The 12,644-nt window shown below is 44.9% G+C and overlaps 1 protein-coding gene across 1 annotated transcript in view; it reads right to left on the bottom strand.

Annotated features, from left to right (window-relative positions):
• Positions 1-12,070, bottom strand: part of DIPK2B (divergent protein kinase domain 2B) — a 36,675-nt gene extending 24,605 nt beyond the window's left edge. The window contains exons 1-2 of the mRNA XM_032219252.1: positions 11,752-12,070; positions 799-1,063 (exon numbers count right to left, since the gene is read on the bottom strand). Coding sequence (XP_032075143.1) covers positions 799-1,063; positions 11,752-11,966 — 480 coding nt within the window. The 5' untranslated portion in view covers positions 11,967-12,070. The remainder of the gene's footprint in view (positions 1-798; positions 1,064-11,751) is intronic.
• Positions 12,071-12,644: the final 574 nt, after the last annotated feature.

Here is a 12,644-nt window from a genome sequence, read left to right as displayed (position 1 = left end):
AGGTAAGTCAACGGTCATTTTGAAAGAAAAACAAGGACTTTATATAGTCAAATAGATCAAGATGTATCTCATATGAAAGGAGGAGGCCACTGGGTAACCTGACTGGTATAAGACAGACAAATACACAGACTGGAACATTCAGGATTAAGAAGAGGAGGAAGGCATCTTCTTTTGACTTGATCTTATCAAAGTGAATCCTGCCAAATGACAGAGCACCAAGTTATATTTAAACTCACTGTAAAGTACGTTTGTGTAGCAACAATGTGATCTCACCCACAGTGAAAAGCCATAGACCAAGAAACTTCATAATAGAATACAATAAAGTGAAGCTTCAGAAGGGTTTGGGGTTTGTTTGCTTGTTTAATTATCCAACTTAGTTTTTTTACTATTGTGTCTTTTTTTACTGATCAGTAAGACGATTGGAGTCAAAAGTACTTTTTCTGCTGCTCGCTTTACAGTAACTTCTACTAAGTCTTCAAGAATGATGCAAAGCAGCCTATGGTAATAACATATCAATACAAAATGAAAAGCATGCATAGTCATCAATAATAACAACAGAATCTATTATACTCCATAGTTTCTTTCTTTATGAAAGTAATCATGTGCTAGAGAAACTGGGCCATTCAGCAGCTTGTCACCTTACTACTTGTGACTTATGTGGTTTGTAGGGAAGGAGGAGTAAGAAGCAAGGATGATCCAAAATCCATATTGCAATAGTTCTTTCCCACCCACAAGCAGTCTTTATACAAGACTGTTTGTTACATATCAGTTGGGTATTACAGAAGACTGTGTACAGACCTGGACCAAGAGAGGGGTCAGGCGCTTTGCTTTCAGCCATTTCTGGAATCTCTCTGTCTTCCATAGAGCCCTCTCAATGCTGCATCTTTTAGTCTGGGTAAGGAAAGTGCAAATTCTCTCATCAGACTTGTCATGTTGGTATTTTGTGGTTAATCGGGAGATCTCAACCAGTCGCCAACTTTTGCTGTCATCTGAATAGTTCCCAGGGTAACGGGAGAGAGAGCTTGGAGGGAGGATTAAATGGGAAGAGAGCCAACTGTCAAACCTGTCATCAAAACACAAACATAAAAGAGTGTTAATTGATCTTTACCCGGTTTAGCATGGGAATATTTTCCCATAGTTTAAGATAGGCTTCCAAAAAGAAATCTATAAAATGGCTAAATAAGGACCATTTTTGGAAGAATGTTAATCTTGTGGGAAGTACTCTGTGTTATTGCCACTGGAAGAGTTGAATACATTTTCCCCATTCTTTACTTTATTGGTGAGAAAAAAAATTGTAGAATACAATAACCCTACGGGTAGTTGTAGTTCAGTACATCTGACATATTAATACTCAGAAAAACTGCTATTGCTCTTTTGCATACTCATTAATAGCATCTTTGCTATTTATGTTGCATATTTGATTTGGAGATTTTGAGCTTTCTCAGTCATATCCTTGGGTGGTTGGGAATACCAAGATTCCATTATTTTGACAGAACACCATAAGTCAGAATGAAACCATTGGACCTGATCCCGGAAGGAAAGGAAATGGTCGATGTAAAAAATTAACAGTGATGACACATTCTGCAGATATGTATTTTTTGTTAATAGTTATTTAAATTTCAGAATCATCAAAAACTTTTGTATTTACAAACATATATCCTCATGCCAATGGTGGGATTCAAAATTTTCTACTACCGGTTCTGTGGGCATGGCATGGCTTGGTGGGTGTGGCTTGGTGGATTTGGCAGGGGAAGGATGCTATAAAATCTCCAGTCCCTCCCAATCAGCTGGGAGTCGGGAGACAGAGAATAGATGGGGGTGGGTGGGGCCAGTCAGAGGTGGTATTTACCAGTTACTACTCAAAAGTTCTGTTACTGGTTCTACAGAACTGGTCAGAATCTGCTGAATACCACCTCTGCCTCAGGCCCTTTTTCATAAACCTTCAGGCTAGGGAAAAGTGAATTTGGCCTTTTTCTATTTTGTTTCTCTCTTGCAAACTGTTATATATATAAAGCTATAAAATGTTCAAACAAAAGGTTGATGGAATAGTGCTCTATCAGCTTCTACAGACATGCAACATACATACTAAGTGGCAGACACTCCCAATAATGTGCTAAATGTTGCAATGCTTCCAATAAATCAAGGGAACCTATTGCAATTTTTCTCTTATTATAAATATAACTAAACCTGTAAACATTCAAACCTGAAGCTTTGGCAGATTATTAGGAGTGCGCAATAAAAACTACTTTACAACTGATATGACTTATGACTCATTTGACTTAATTGACTGATTTTTAAAGTGTATTGAAAGATGCATATGATTTTGAAGACTGCCTTAATAATTCCAAGCAATGTATTTCAAAACTGATATAGGAATCAAGCCTTGGGCTACAATGTTCATTTAGAAAACAATTCCAGTAGAATCTTTTCAGAGTAGGTGATTTGATCATTTGATACATTAATGCTAAATTTATTTAAAATTGCAGGGGTTTTTGCCCTCAGGCTCCAAAAGAAAAGAAAATCTCTGCAAAGTCTTTGAATTTCGAAAAACATTGGATTCTTAAGTGATGTTTATGAATGAATATTTTTTGATAGTACATTCCTGTGTATATTTACTCAGAGATAAATCCTACTCTTGGTAATGTGTGTAATTATATGACAGCAAGAAATGAGGAAGAGGCCTCATTGTTATCCAATATGATTCAGATGTTAGCTTAATGTTTGAATTAATCTTGTATAATCCTGTATTTGCATTTATTATATGTATTACTGTTGTATATGTATCACCGCCATAGGTGCTTCCATCTTGTTTTTTTCTTCTGCACATGCGCAGAAGCATTTTTTGACTACTGTGCATGCACATGTGCGCTCAAAGCACATCCCTGAGCAAATCGGCAGTAAAAGAAGCCAGAACCCCCCTGATACCACTCAAGTAACATTGGTGTGACTCACTTCTGATTGTCATTTTTTAAAAAATAGGTCCTTGACTTTCAACAGTTCATTTAGTGACTATTCAAAGTTACAAAGTTACTGCACAATTAGCTTTATTGCATAGGTAGTCCTCTACTTAGAACCATTTGCTTAGTCATCATTTGAAGTTACAACAGCACTGAAAAAAGTGACTTATGTCCATTTTTCACACTTATGACCATTGCCGAATCCCCATGGTCACATGATCAAAATGTAGATGTTTGACAACTGCCATTTGTTATGACAGTTGCAGTGTCCCGGGGTCCTGTATCACCTTTTGCAATCTTCTGATAAGCAAAGTCAATGGAGAAAACCGATTCGCTTAACAACCATATTACTAACTTAACAACTGCACTAGTTCACGTAACAGTGGCAAGAAAGGTCATAAAATGGCCAAAACTCACTTAACAAAAATTCACTTAGCTTTGGATACATTAATTTTCAGATCCATACTCCTTGTTCCATACAATTTAGCTAACATTTATTCCAATCATTTTGATTCTCAGCCAGCAATATCAGCTGAATATGAAAATATATGCATATTCATGTCCCCAAACAACAAAAAATGACATTAGAGTGTCATTGCAGGCAATATTAGTAGTATTGTGGTCATAAGTTGAGAATTACCTGTAGAAAACTTTCAGCATCACATGACTTACTGCTCCTTTTTTCAGTCCCTAAAGTTCCCCAGAACTGTGATTCTTCATGACAACTTTAAAGTAGTAGTAAAATATTTGGTTTAATTCCATTTCTAAATGAGATGTTAAAAAGTGTGAGAGCAAGTTTTTACTTTGCTCTTCCAGTAATATTAGCACACTGCCACCATTTCTTCCTATATCCTTTTAAAGCGGATCCTTAGAAAATAACAAAAAAGCAACGACAAATAGTTGTTCAACTCTGGCATAGAAATTTTTAATAATATGCTTTCTATTTCTTCAGTATGGCAAAATTAAGCAACCTGGTGCCCTCCAAATGTGGTCTACAATTGGTAGAGTTCCTAATTCTTACTCAGGGCTCATAATAATTGAAGTCCAAAATATTTGGAGGACTCAGAGCACTGAACTTGGTAACCAGACATACTGTTACCTCTGTGAAAAATTCTCATACACTTTATTATTTTTTATAATAAAAAATCCTTATGAAATATACTCATTTGTTTAGCTATATGCATGACTTAGTGGTGGGATTCAGCTGGTTCAGACCAAATCTGTTGTTAAATTACTCACCCCCCACAATCAAAGTGGATCCTGGGCACTGCACCGCAATGGAGAAATGGGCAACGGAGTGGCCAGTGTGAGGGGAGGAGAAGACCATTTTCTCTCTTTCTTCTCCCTGTTCCTCCTCTTTCCCTTGTGCCGGCCACTCCGTTGTCTGTTTCTCTATTGCAGCACAGCACCCAGGATCCACTTTGATAGTGGGTTTTGTGTGTGTAATAAGTTGCCTGATCAAACTAACCTCAGAATCTCTTCTACATTGGGCCAGCTTCGAATTGTGCTGCCAACTTAATTCTTTGCCCCTCTCCCTTTTCCTGCAGACTGACCAACACAACCTGCACACAGCTCCATAGTCGGGAAGGTGAAGAATTGGGAAGAATTGGGATTTCCCCCTCCCTCCACTTCCCAATTCTTCACCTTTCCATGTGAGCTCTCAAGAGCATCAACTCCTTGCCTCTATGGTAACCCTCACTCCTTCCTCGGAAACCTCGCCTCTTAAAGGAGCCATCTAGAAGGCTGAAACAGCTGCGAGATCAATGTGCAGACAAGCACCTCGGAAAAAGCCTTTTGTCAAAAGGTGGAAATTTAACAACTTTTAAATATGAGGCGTGAGGTAAAATAGAACAGGCTTTATTAACAGGCAACAACTACAACGGAGTTAAGAACACGGACAAAGCGAAGCCCGCCTGACAGCAATTTATATTTGACAGCTGTCAGGCGGTTGGCCAATCGGTGGCCAATATTTTTTCCGCCGGCCGGCAGGCGCGCCTGAGCCAATCAGGGGCCTGAGGCTCTGGCCCCTCCTGCTGCCTGCGTCAGGAGGATGCAACACCCCTTCCCCCCAGACAGCGCATGCGTAGTCCTCGAGGTAAGCCGGTCTTCTGCGCACGTGCTGCAAACGCTGGAGATAGGGAGTGTCCATCGTCGTCAGAGGAGGAGGTCTGCTGCTGTGACACATCAGACTGGAAGGCCCGCCCCCCGAGCCAGCGGGAAAGTTTGAGGGTAGGAGTCCTTCTCTTGCTGTGGGTAGTGGCTGATGGTGGCGCGGAGCGGGGAATGTGGCTGGAGATGGTTGAGCCACGTCTGGTCATGGCTGGGTAGGATGGGCGGCCGCTGGGCAAGCAGGCCCCGGCTGTGGTGGTTGTGCGGGCGCTGTGGATGATGGAAGCGGTTCCTCGGTTGTTCGGCGGTGCAGCTGGTTCAGATGGCGCTGCCATAGTCGTCCATTGCCAAGCTGGACCCTATAAGAGCAGGATCCAGTTAGCTCTACAATGACCCCCGGTAGCCACTTTGGGTCTCTGGCATAGTTCTGCGCGAAGACCCCCTCACCCACCAGAAAAGACCTAGGGGGTGCAGGTAGGGGGCTAGCAGTGGGGGCGAAGGAGGGGTGCAACCAGTCGAGGGTGGTCCTCAGGCGGCGACCCATGAGGATCTCCGCGGGACTTTTGCCAGTGGACTGGCAGGAGGTGGAGTGCTGGGCCAAGAGGTATGACCAGAGGCGGGCAGGCCATGGCAGGTGGGAGAGCTGTGCCAGGCCTTCCTTAGCCAATCGGACAGAGCACTCGGCCATGCCATTGCCAGCTGGGTGGTAGGGGGCAACAGGGGCGTGCCGGATGCCCAGGGAAGTGAGGTAGGAAAGGAAGGTGGCAGAGGAAAATTGGGGCCCATTGTCAGAGACGATGACGTCAGGGATGCCATGGGTGGTAAAGAGGGACTGGAGAATTTGGATGGTGGCGCCAGACATGGTGGACACCATGGGGAAGATGTCCACCCATTTGGACAGGGCGTCCACAACAAGGAGAAAAGAATGGCCGTCCAGGGGGCTGAAAAAGTCAAGGTGGAGGCGGCTCCACAAAGAGGTAGGGGTCTCCCAGGAGTGGACAGGGGCGGAGGGTGGTGCAGGGTGAACGGCCTGGCAGGGAGGACGCCGCTGGACCCAGGCAGCGATGTCAGCATCCATGGAGGGCTACCAGGCATAGCTGCGGCCGAGGACCTTCATCCGCACTATGCCCGGGTGCCCGTCATGGAGGCGGTGAGGGCAGCAGGTACAACGACCCTGGAGCCCCAGAGCAGGCAGTCCTGTAGGATGGACAGTTCGTCCCGGCGGCGGAAAAATGGAAGGAACTCGGGCGAGCGAGTCTCCTCTGTCCAGCCCCACCGAACTGCATCCAGGACCCTCTGGAGGAAGGGGGCGGAGTGGGAAGCCTGGGAAACGTCTGCGGCAGAGAGGGGACACTCGAGGTCATCAGTCAGGGCTGCAACTGAGATGGAGGGGGCTGGGTCTGAAACAGGGATGGATAGTGGGCAGCGGCTAAGGGCCCTGTGCTTGCCAGGCTGATACAAGAGGGAGTAAGAATAGGCGAAGAGGAACTCCGATCAACGGCCCATGCGGGGAGATAGGATAGGGGGCGTGGGCCGGTCCCAAGAGATGATGCCCAAGAGGGGCATGTGGTCGGTCTGGAGGGTGCAGTGGTGACCGTACAGGTAGGGGTGAAAGCGTTTTACTCCCGCAACGGCCGCAAAGGCCTCCTTGTCCATAATAATGGCTATAATTCCGCTCAGCTTTGGACAAGGTGCGAGAGTAAAATGCAATCGGGGCTTCGGAGCCATCGGGGTAGGAGTGGCTGAGGACGGCCCCCACACCGAAGGGGGAGGCATCACAGGCCAGGAGGAGTGGGAGGTGCTCATCATACTGGACGAGGACAGGGGCAGAAGTTAAAAGAGTTTTGACAGCCGCGAGTGCATATGCCTCGCAGTCTGTCCAGTTCCAAGGGGCGGAGGAATTGAGGAGGCGATGCAGGGACTCCGCAACGGATGCCTTGTGAGGTATAAAGGAGGAATAGAAATTGAGGAGCCCCAGGAATGCCTGAAGCTCCGCCTTCGAGGAAGGAGTGGGGGCGGAGGCAATGGCCTCAATTTTGGAAGGGGTGGGGTGGATTCCTCTGGAATCCATGAGAAATCCAAGGAACTCCACAGATGGCACGCCCAGTTGGCACTTGGAGCGCTTCAAGTGCAAGCCGGCATCACGGAATCGGGAGAGCACTGCCCTAAGGGTTTTGACGAGTCCTGATTGGTCCGGAGCGGCAATCAGAACATCGTCAAAATAGGGCACAACCCCCGAGGTGCCATGGAGCACCTGCTTCATGAGCCCCTGGAAAATGCCAGGAGCCACGCTGACCCCAAATTGCAGCCGGCGGCATTTGAAAGCCCCGTGGTGGGTCACTATGGTTTGGGCAGTGGCGGAGGCCTCATCCACTGGCAATTGCTGGTAGGCTTGGGCCAGGTCCAATTTTGCGAAAATCTTGCCCTGGCCCAAGGAGTGCAGAACGTGCTGCATGACAGACATGGGATAGGGGTGCGCCTGAAGGGCCTTGTTGAGGGTTGCCTTGTAATCAGTGCAGACCCTCAGGGACCCATCAGCCTTTAAAGGCAGCACGATGGGGGTCTCCCAGGGGACGTGGTCGATGGGTTCCAGGATGCCCTGGGAGATCAGTTTATCGATCTCCGCGTCCACATGAGCCCGCAGGGCAAAAGGAACCCGTCGCACGTTCAGGCGGATGGGCACCACCATAGGGTCCAAATTAAGGGAGATGTGGTTGCCTTTGTAGCACCCCAGAGTGTCAGAGAAGACGTCATTGAACTCTGACAGGAAGGAATCTAAGGAAGAGGCAAAGTGGAGAGAGTTAATGCCGGCTATGCTGAGGCCAAAAGCCCTGAACCAGTCAAGCCCCAGGAGGGAAGCCAGGGGGCTTTGGACCACTACAAGGGGCAGGGAACCTTGGAATTTACCAAATCTGACAGGGCAATGCCCACAACCCAGGATGGGGATCGGGTTGCCCTGATAATCTCGAAGGAGGCAGTCAGCAGGGGACAGCTGGCTAGGAGTGAGGGTCGGTATTAATGCCCTCAGGGTGTACCAAGACATAATTGTGCGGGCGGAGCCCATGTCCAATTCCATCTGGCAGGGGTGGCCAGCGAGTAAGACGCGAAGGTGCATCTTACCCCGGCCGCCATGGGAGGAGGCAGTGGAGTTGGGCTGCCAGTCGGGCAGAGGAGGCTCAGGATCGGAGACTGCATAGCACCCCAGGCGGGTGGCAGATGACCCTGGAGGCTGGCGTCTGAAGGCGGCAGGCGGAGCGGTTGCAGCAGGAGGCAGGGGCCTCGGGTTGCGAGCGTCCCCTGGAACGGAGCGGCAAACGTTGGTGATGTGGCCCTTCTTACCGCACTTGCAGCAGAGGGCCGTTCTGAAGTGGCAGAATGCCCTAGAATGGCAGCCGCACAGCTGAGGCATACGCTGCCATCCCTAGAGGGCAGGGACCTGAAGCGGTCAACGGAGGAGGCAGCATCAGCATAGGGATTGACCATCATCTGGCAATGGACAGCCGAGTGAGGCAAAACAGGCATTGCAGACGGAGGGAATCGCCGGACATCAGGGGTGGACTGGCCGGCCATCTCGTAAGCGCGGGCTTCGTCCACCGCAATTTTCATTGACAGTTCGGCGGGGGACAAGATGCGGCGGTGAAGATTTATATCGAGGAGCTCGTAAATAAACTGTTCTAGGAGAGCATCCTCGAGATCAGCGAACTTGCAATTAAATGCGTCAGCCCTCAGCTCAGCCACATACTGGCTTATTGATTGTCCCTCACGTTGGATGCAGCGCTGGAAAAACTGCCGGCGCAAATACTTGGAAGGCGTAGGCCTAGCCATGAGGGGGTCGAGCGGCATAGTGTGCACCGGGGTCAGTGCAGAGAGAGCCCTGGCGGTGGCAAACATTTCTGGGCCGCAATAATGTAAGAAGGTGCCCTGTCTTCTCCCCTCAGGGAGCTTGGAGAGGTCATGAGCTTGAAGAAAAACCTCGAACCTCTCAAGAAATGTGTCCCAGGATTCAGCCTCTGGCCGGAAAGCGGCGAAAACTGATGAAGGAGCCAAGACAGGGACGATAACGGGGTCCGTGTCGCTCATCCTCATCGCCAGTTTTAAATACGAGGTGTGAGGTAAAATAGAACAGGCTTTATTACCAGGCAACAATTATAACGGAGTTAAGAACACGGACAAAGCGAAACCCACCTGACAGCTATTTATATTTGACAGCTGTCAGGCAGTTGGCCAATCGGCGGCCAGTATTTCTCCCGCCGGCCGGCAGGTGCGCCTGAGCCAATCAGGTGCCTGAGGCTCTGCCTCGCCTGCCGGCTGCGTCGAAAGAACACAACAACAACCAGTTCGCCCAGGATCAGGTTGGCTGTCATGGGAGGTGTGGCCCATCCCAGCATCACTATACATGTGGGACGAGCCTTCCGCAATGGCCAACACGACCCTGGGTGAAGCGGTTGTTAAATTATTTGAATCCCACCACTGCATCAGTTTCAATAAGTTGAAATGAGACAAGCATACACCACATCTCATTGAAGAACAGCTAAAGATCTGATGTAGTTTTGAACAATGCAGCAAAGCAGATGGTGGCGTGTTTTTTCTTAAATACTCACTTTCCACCATGCTGAATTTCTAGGAAATTTAATAGCTAACCCCAGTATTCCTGGAGAGTAAGGGGGAAAATGCTTTTAGAGTATCCTTTCCATCTTCATTGTCTTGCTGAATTTATTAGCATTGATCATACAAAACTAGTATTATTTCACAAATTCGGGGGAACTTTTGAGGTGCATCCTTATTTGAAGGAAGCTTATTTGCCTTGGTGATCCTTGGTACCCCAATATAGTTGATACCCCTATATAATAGTCATTGTTGCTAGGATTTGTGACCATAAAGTAAAACTGAAGCATGGTTATGCCAAATAGTAATAACATTTTTTGTAAGGCTTTATGAATTAAGCTTTAACTCGTCCCGAAGGCTGACTCAATTGCCACAAAGTATTTAGAACCTGAAAATAATATTAAAAGTGGTGTGTGTGTGTGTGTGTGTGTGTGTGTGTGTGTACATATCTCAGAGCATTTTAGACATAACGTGAGCCATGTTTTTCTCCAATCACACATTGAATGGTCATATTGAATAGAAGGAGGAGGGAAAGATGCACCAATCCCTCACCCCTTTCAGAGAATTTGCAAAAGTTTAAAGAATGCAGAGATATAAAAGACATCCATAGGACCCCTTGCAACCTGTAGGTCCAATCATGCATGTCTGTGCTGGGGATTTAAATATACAAATACAAAATAGCTAAAAATATATGTACTAGGACTTACCAAGGCTGTCATGATTATATTATATTACCTTCAATATGAGAGCGGAGAGCAACTTATCTATCTGGTTCAGTAGCAATAAGCATCGGATAAAAATATACTGTAGTTTATTAGCACAACAATTTCTGTCTGCTATGCATTTTAAAGCATTTAAAATTATATAAATCATTGGAAAAGAATAAGCATTTCTCTCAGAACTCTCAGCCTGCTATCATATTTTTTTCTCTCTTAGAAAATTTGAAATTTAACAAATCATGACAAGAGCACTGATAATGTCTACAAATTAGAAAACTTGGCTTAAATTGCCATACTCCTTTAGCATAGTTCAAGTATGATAAAAGTACTTGAGCCTGATTCATATTTTAGTTCATTCAAAATGATGTGAACTAAGCACACATTGATTTGGGAAAAGCTCAACTACAATAGTCTCAAAAATGCTTATTCCAACACTAAAATTGTAGCCTCGTGTACTTCCAGGGGGTAATATGCTCTGGTGAAAATGTGCTATCTTCTCACATCCTCTGTGTTCTTCTTGAACTTAAGATGATCAGATATAGTTTATCTTGGTATCACCATTACAGAGCAGTTCAGCAGTTAGCCAAATATTTCAGGCTTTCTTTGTTGCGGAGTCCCTTTGAAATGCCATGTCTTTAGAACCACATCAAGCCAGCTTAATGTTAATTTTAGAAGTGCTAACAAAACCTATTTATTTGAGGGACCATTTGAGTCTGAAATTAATTTAGCATCTGTATCTCTTGCCTAGATATTGAAAGCTTAATATTTTTTTTTAATTTTCACTATAGTTAGACAAACAACAGCCACATAGCTAGAGCTGCTTCCAGAGTTCATAAAATTAGTAACACAAGCATAGATAATAATAAAATAAATAAAATAAATTACATTGATTTCATTTTGAAAGAGTTAACTATGTGCGTGAAATTAATTGGACTCAAAATACATGATAGCAATCTGCCCCATGTCATTTCCTTAGCCAAAATGTTCGAAATATAAAGCAAACAGCAAACAATAGTCAAAACTTAAGGCATATTATAGTGATAAGTTTACTTATATTTTATGGTACAATTGTTAAGGTCAAATCTTGCTTATGCAAATTATAAGCAACTTTTTTTAAAGCAACTAAGCTTTTGAAACAATATTATGTAAGGACTGTCTAGGGCAAAAATGGATGCTTGCATCGTTAAATGATTTAGTGATTTATTAATAATTTCAATAAAATTATATGTGTTGCTAGCACATAAATGTGTGCCAGGTTGCATGATGACAGATTTATATATTTGAGGGGGGTTTTCCTCCTCCAAAGAAGTAAATCCCATTTTCCCTTCATCCCACCCCAAATATGGTATGGAGATTCTGACCTTATTTCTTCTTTAAAGAATTTCTTGCAAATGGATGTTCCAATGCAGGCATTGCACTTATCAAGTCCCAGAAAGGTCCGACCAAAAGTATAGCTGGATTTGACTCGGGGCCCTGAAGAGGGGGAAACTGTTGATTCTAAGAACAGATTGCAATTCACAGTGAAACTCAGAAGAGAGAGCAGGAATTTGGAGACAAGGTGATACATCTCTAGCATCTCTTATGTCTACCTAAGTTCTAATATTCTCAGTTTTAACTGAACGGCATTTACAAAAGAAGAGAATTTGATCCAAGAGACTGGAATGTTTTTCTCTTACCAACTAGTTGGTAGCTTTAGTAGAAGGAGTATGAATTAGGGTGGGCACAAGGAAATACATGAGGATGCAGATAACATTTGTTGCTATAGTTACCTTTCCTCTTCTAGGAGCAGCTGCTGACCCACCCATCACAAAACACAGCATGCAAAAAAAGTTTCACTCATCATAATGTTCATGGAGACAAATAAAGGATATCCTGTTGAAGGAACAGAAGTCATTCAAAGTGAAAACCCCAAGGCATGGCTTCAAATATAGGCCACGTTTATAGCCAAGACATGTAAAGTAATGAAAAATTGCACTTCAGTTTTGCCCTACTTTGTAAAATCAATGTCATAACTCAGTTCCATTTCACTGGTATTTGTGTTTGCAACAATGTAATCTCAGAAAGCCTTTCTGTATACTTGTGAGTCTGTGTGATTTAATAGATAAATTTTCCCATAGTGCTGAAAGGAGGTGATTTATTCTAAAAAACAAGGCTTCCTCATTTCTTTCCAGGATACAAATACTGGAAGCAGTGAAGAAAAACTATTGGGGGGGAAACTTGATTACATAAGAAATAAAAAAGAAACACGTTTAAA

The sequence above is a fragment of the Thamnophis elegans genome, chromosome 6, assembly GCF_009769535.1.
Source record: "Thamnophis elegans isolate rThaEle1 chromosome 6, rThaEle1.pri, whole genome shotgun sequence".
In the NCBI taxonomy this organism is placed as follows: Eukaryota; Metazoa; Chordata; class Lepidosauria; order Squamata; family Colubridae; genus Thamnophis; species Thamnophis elegans.
The sequence above is the reverse complement of the archived record's forward strand: the minus strand, read 5'-3'. Positions and strand labels throughout refer to the sequence as shown.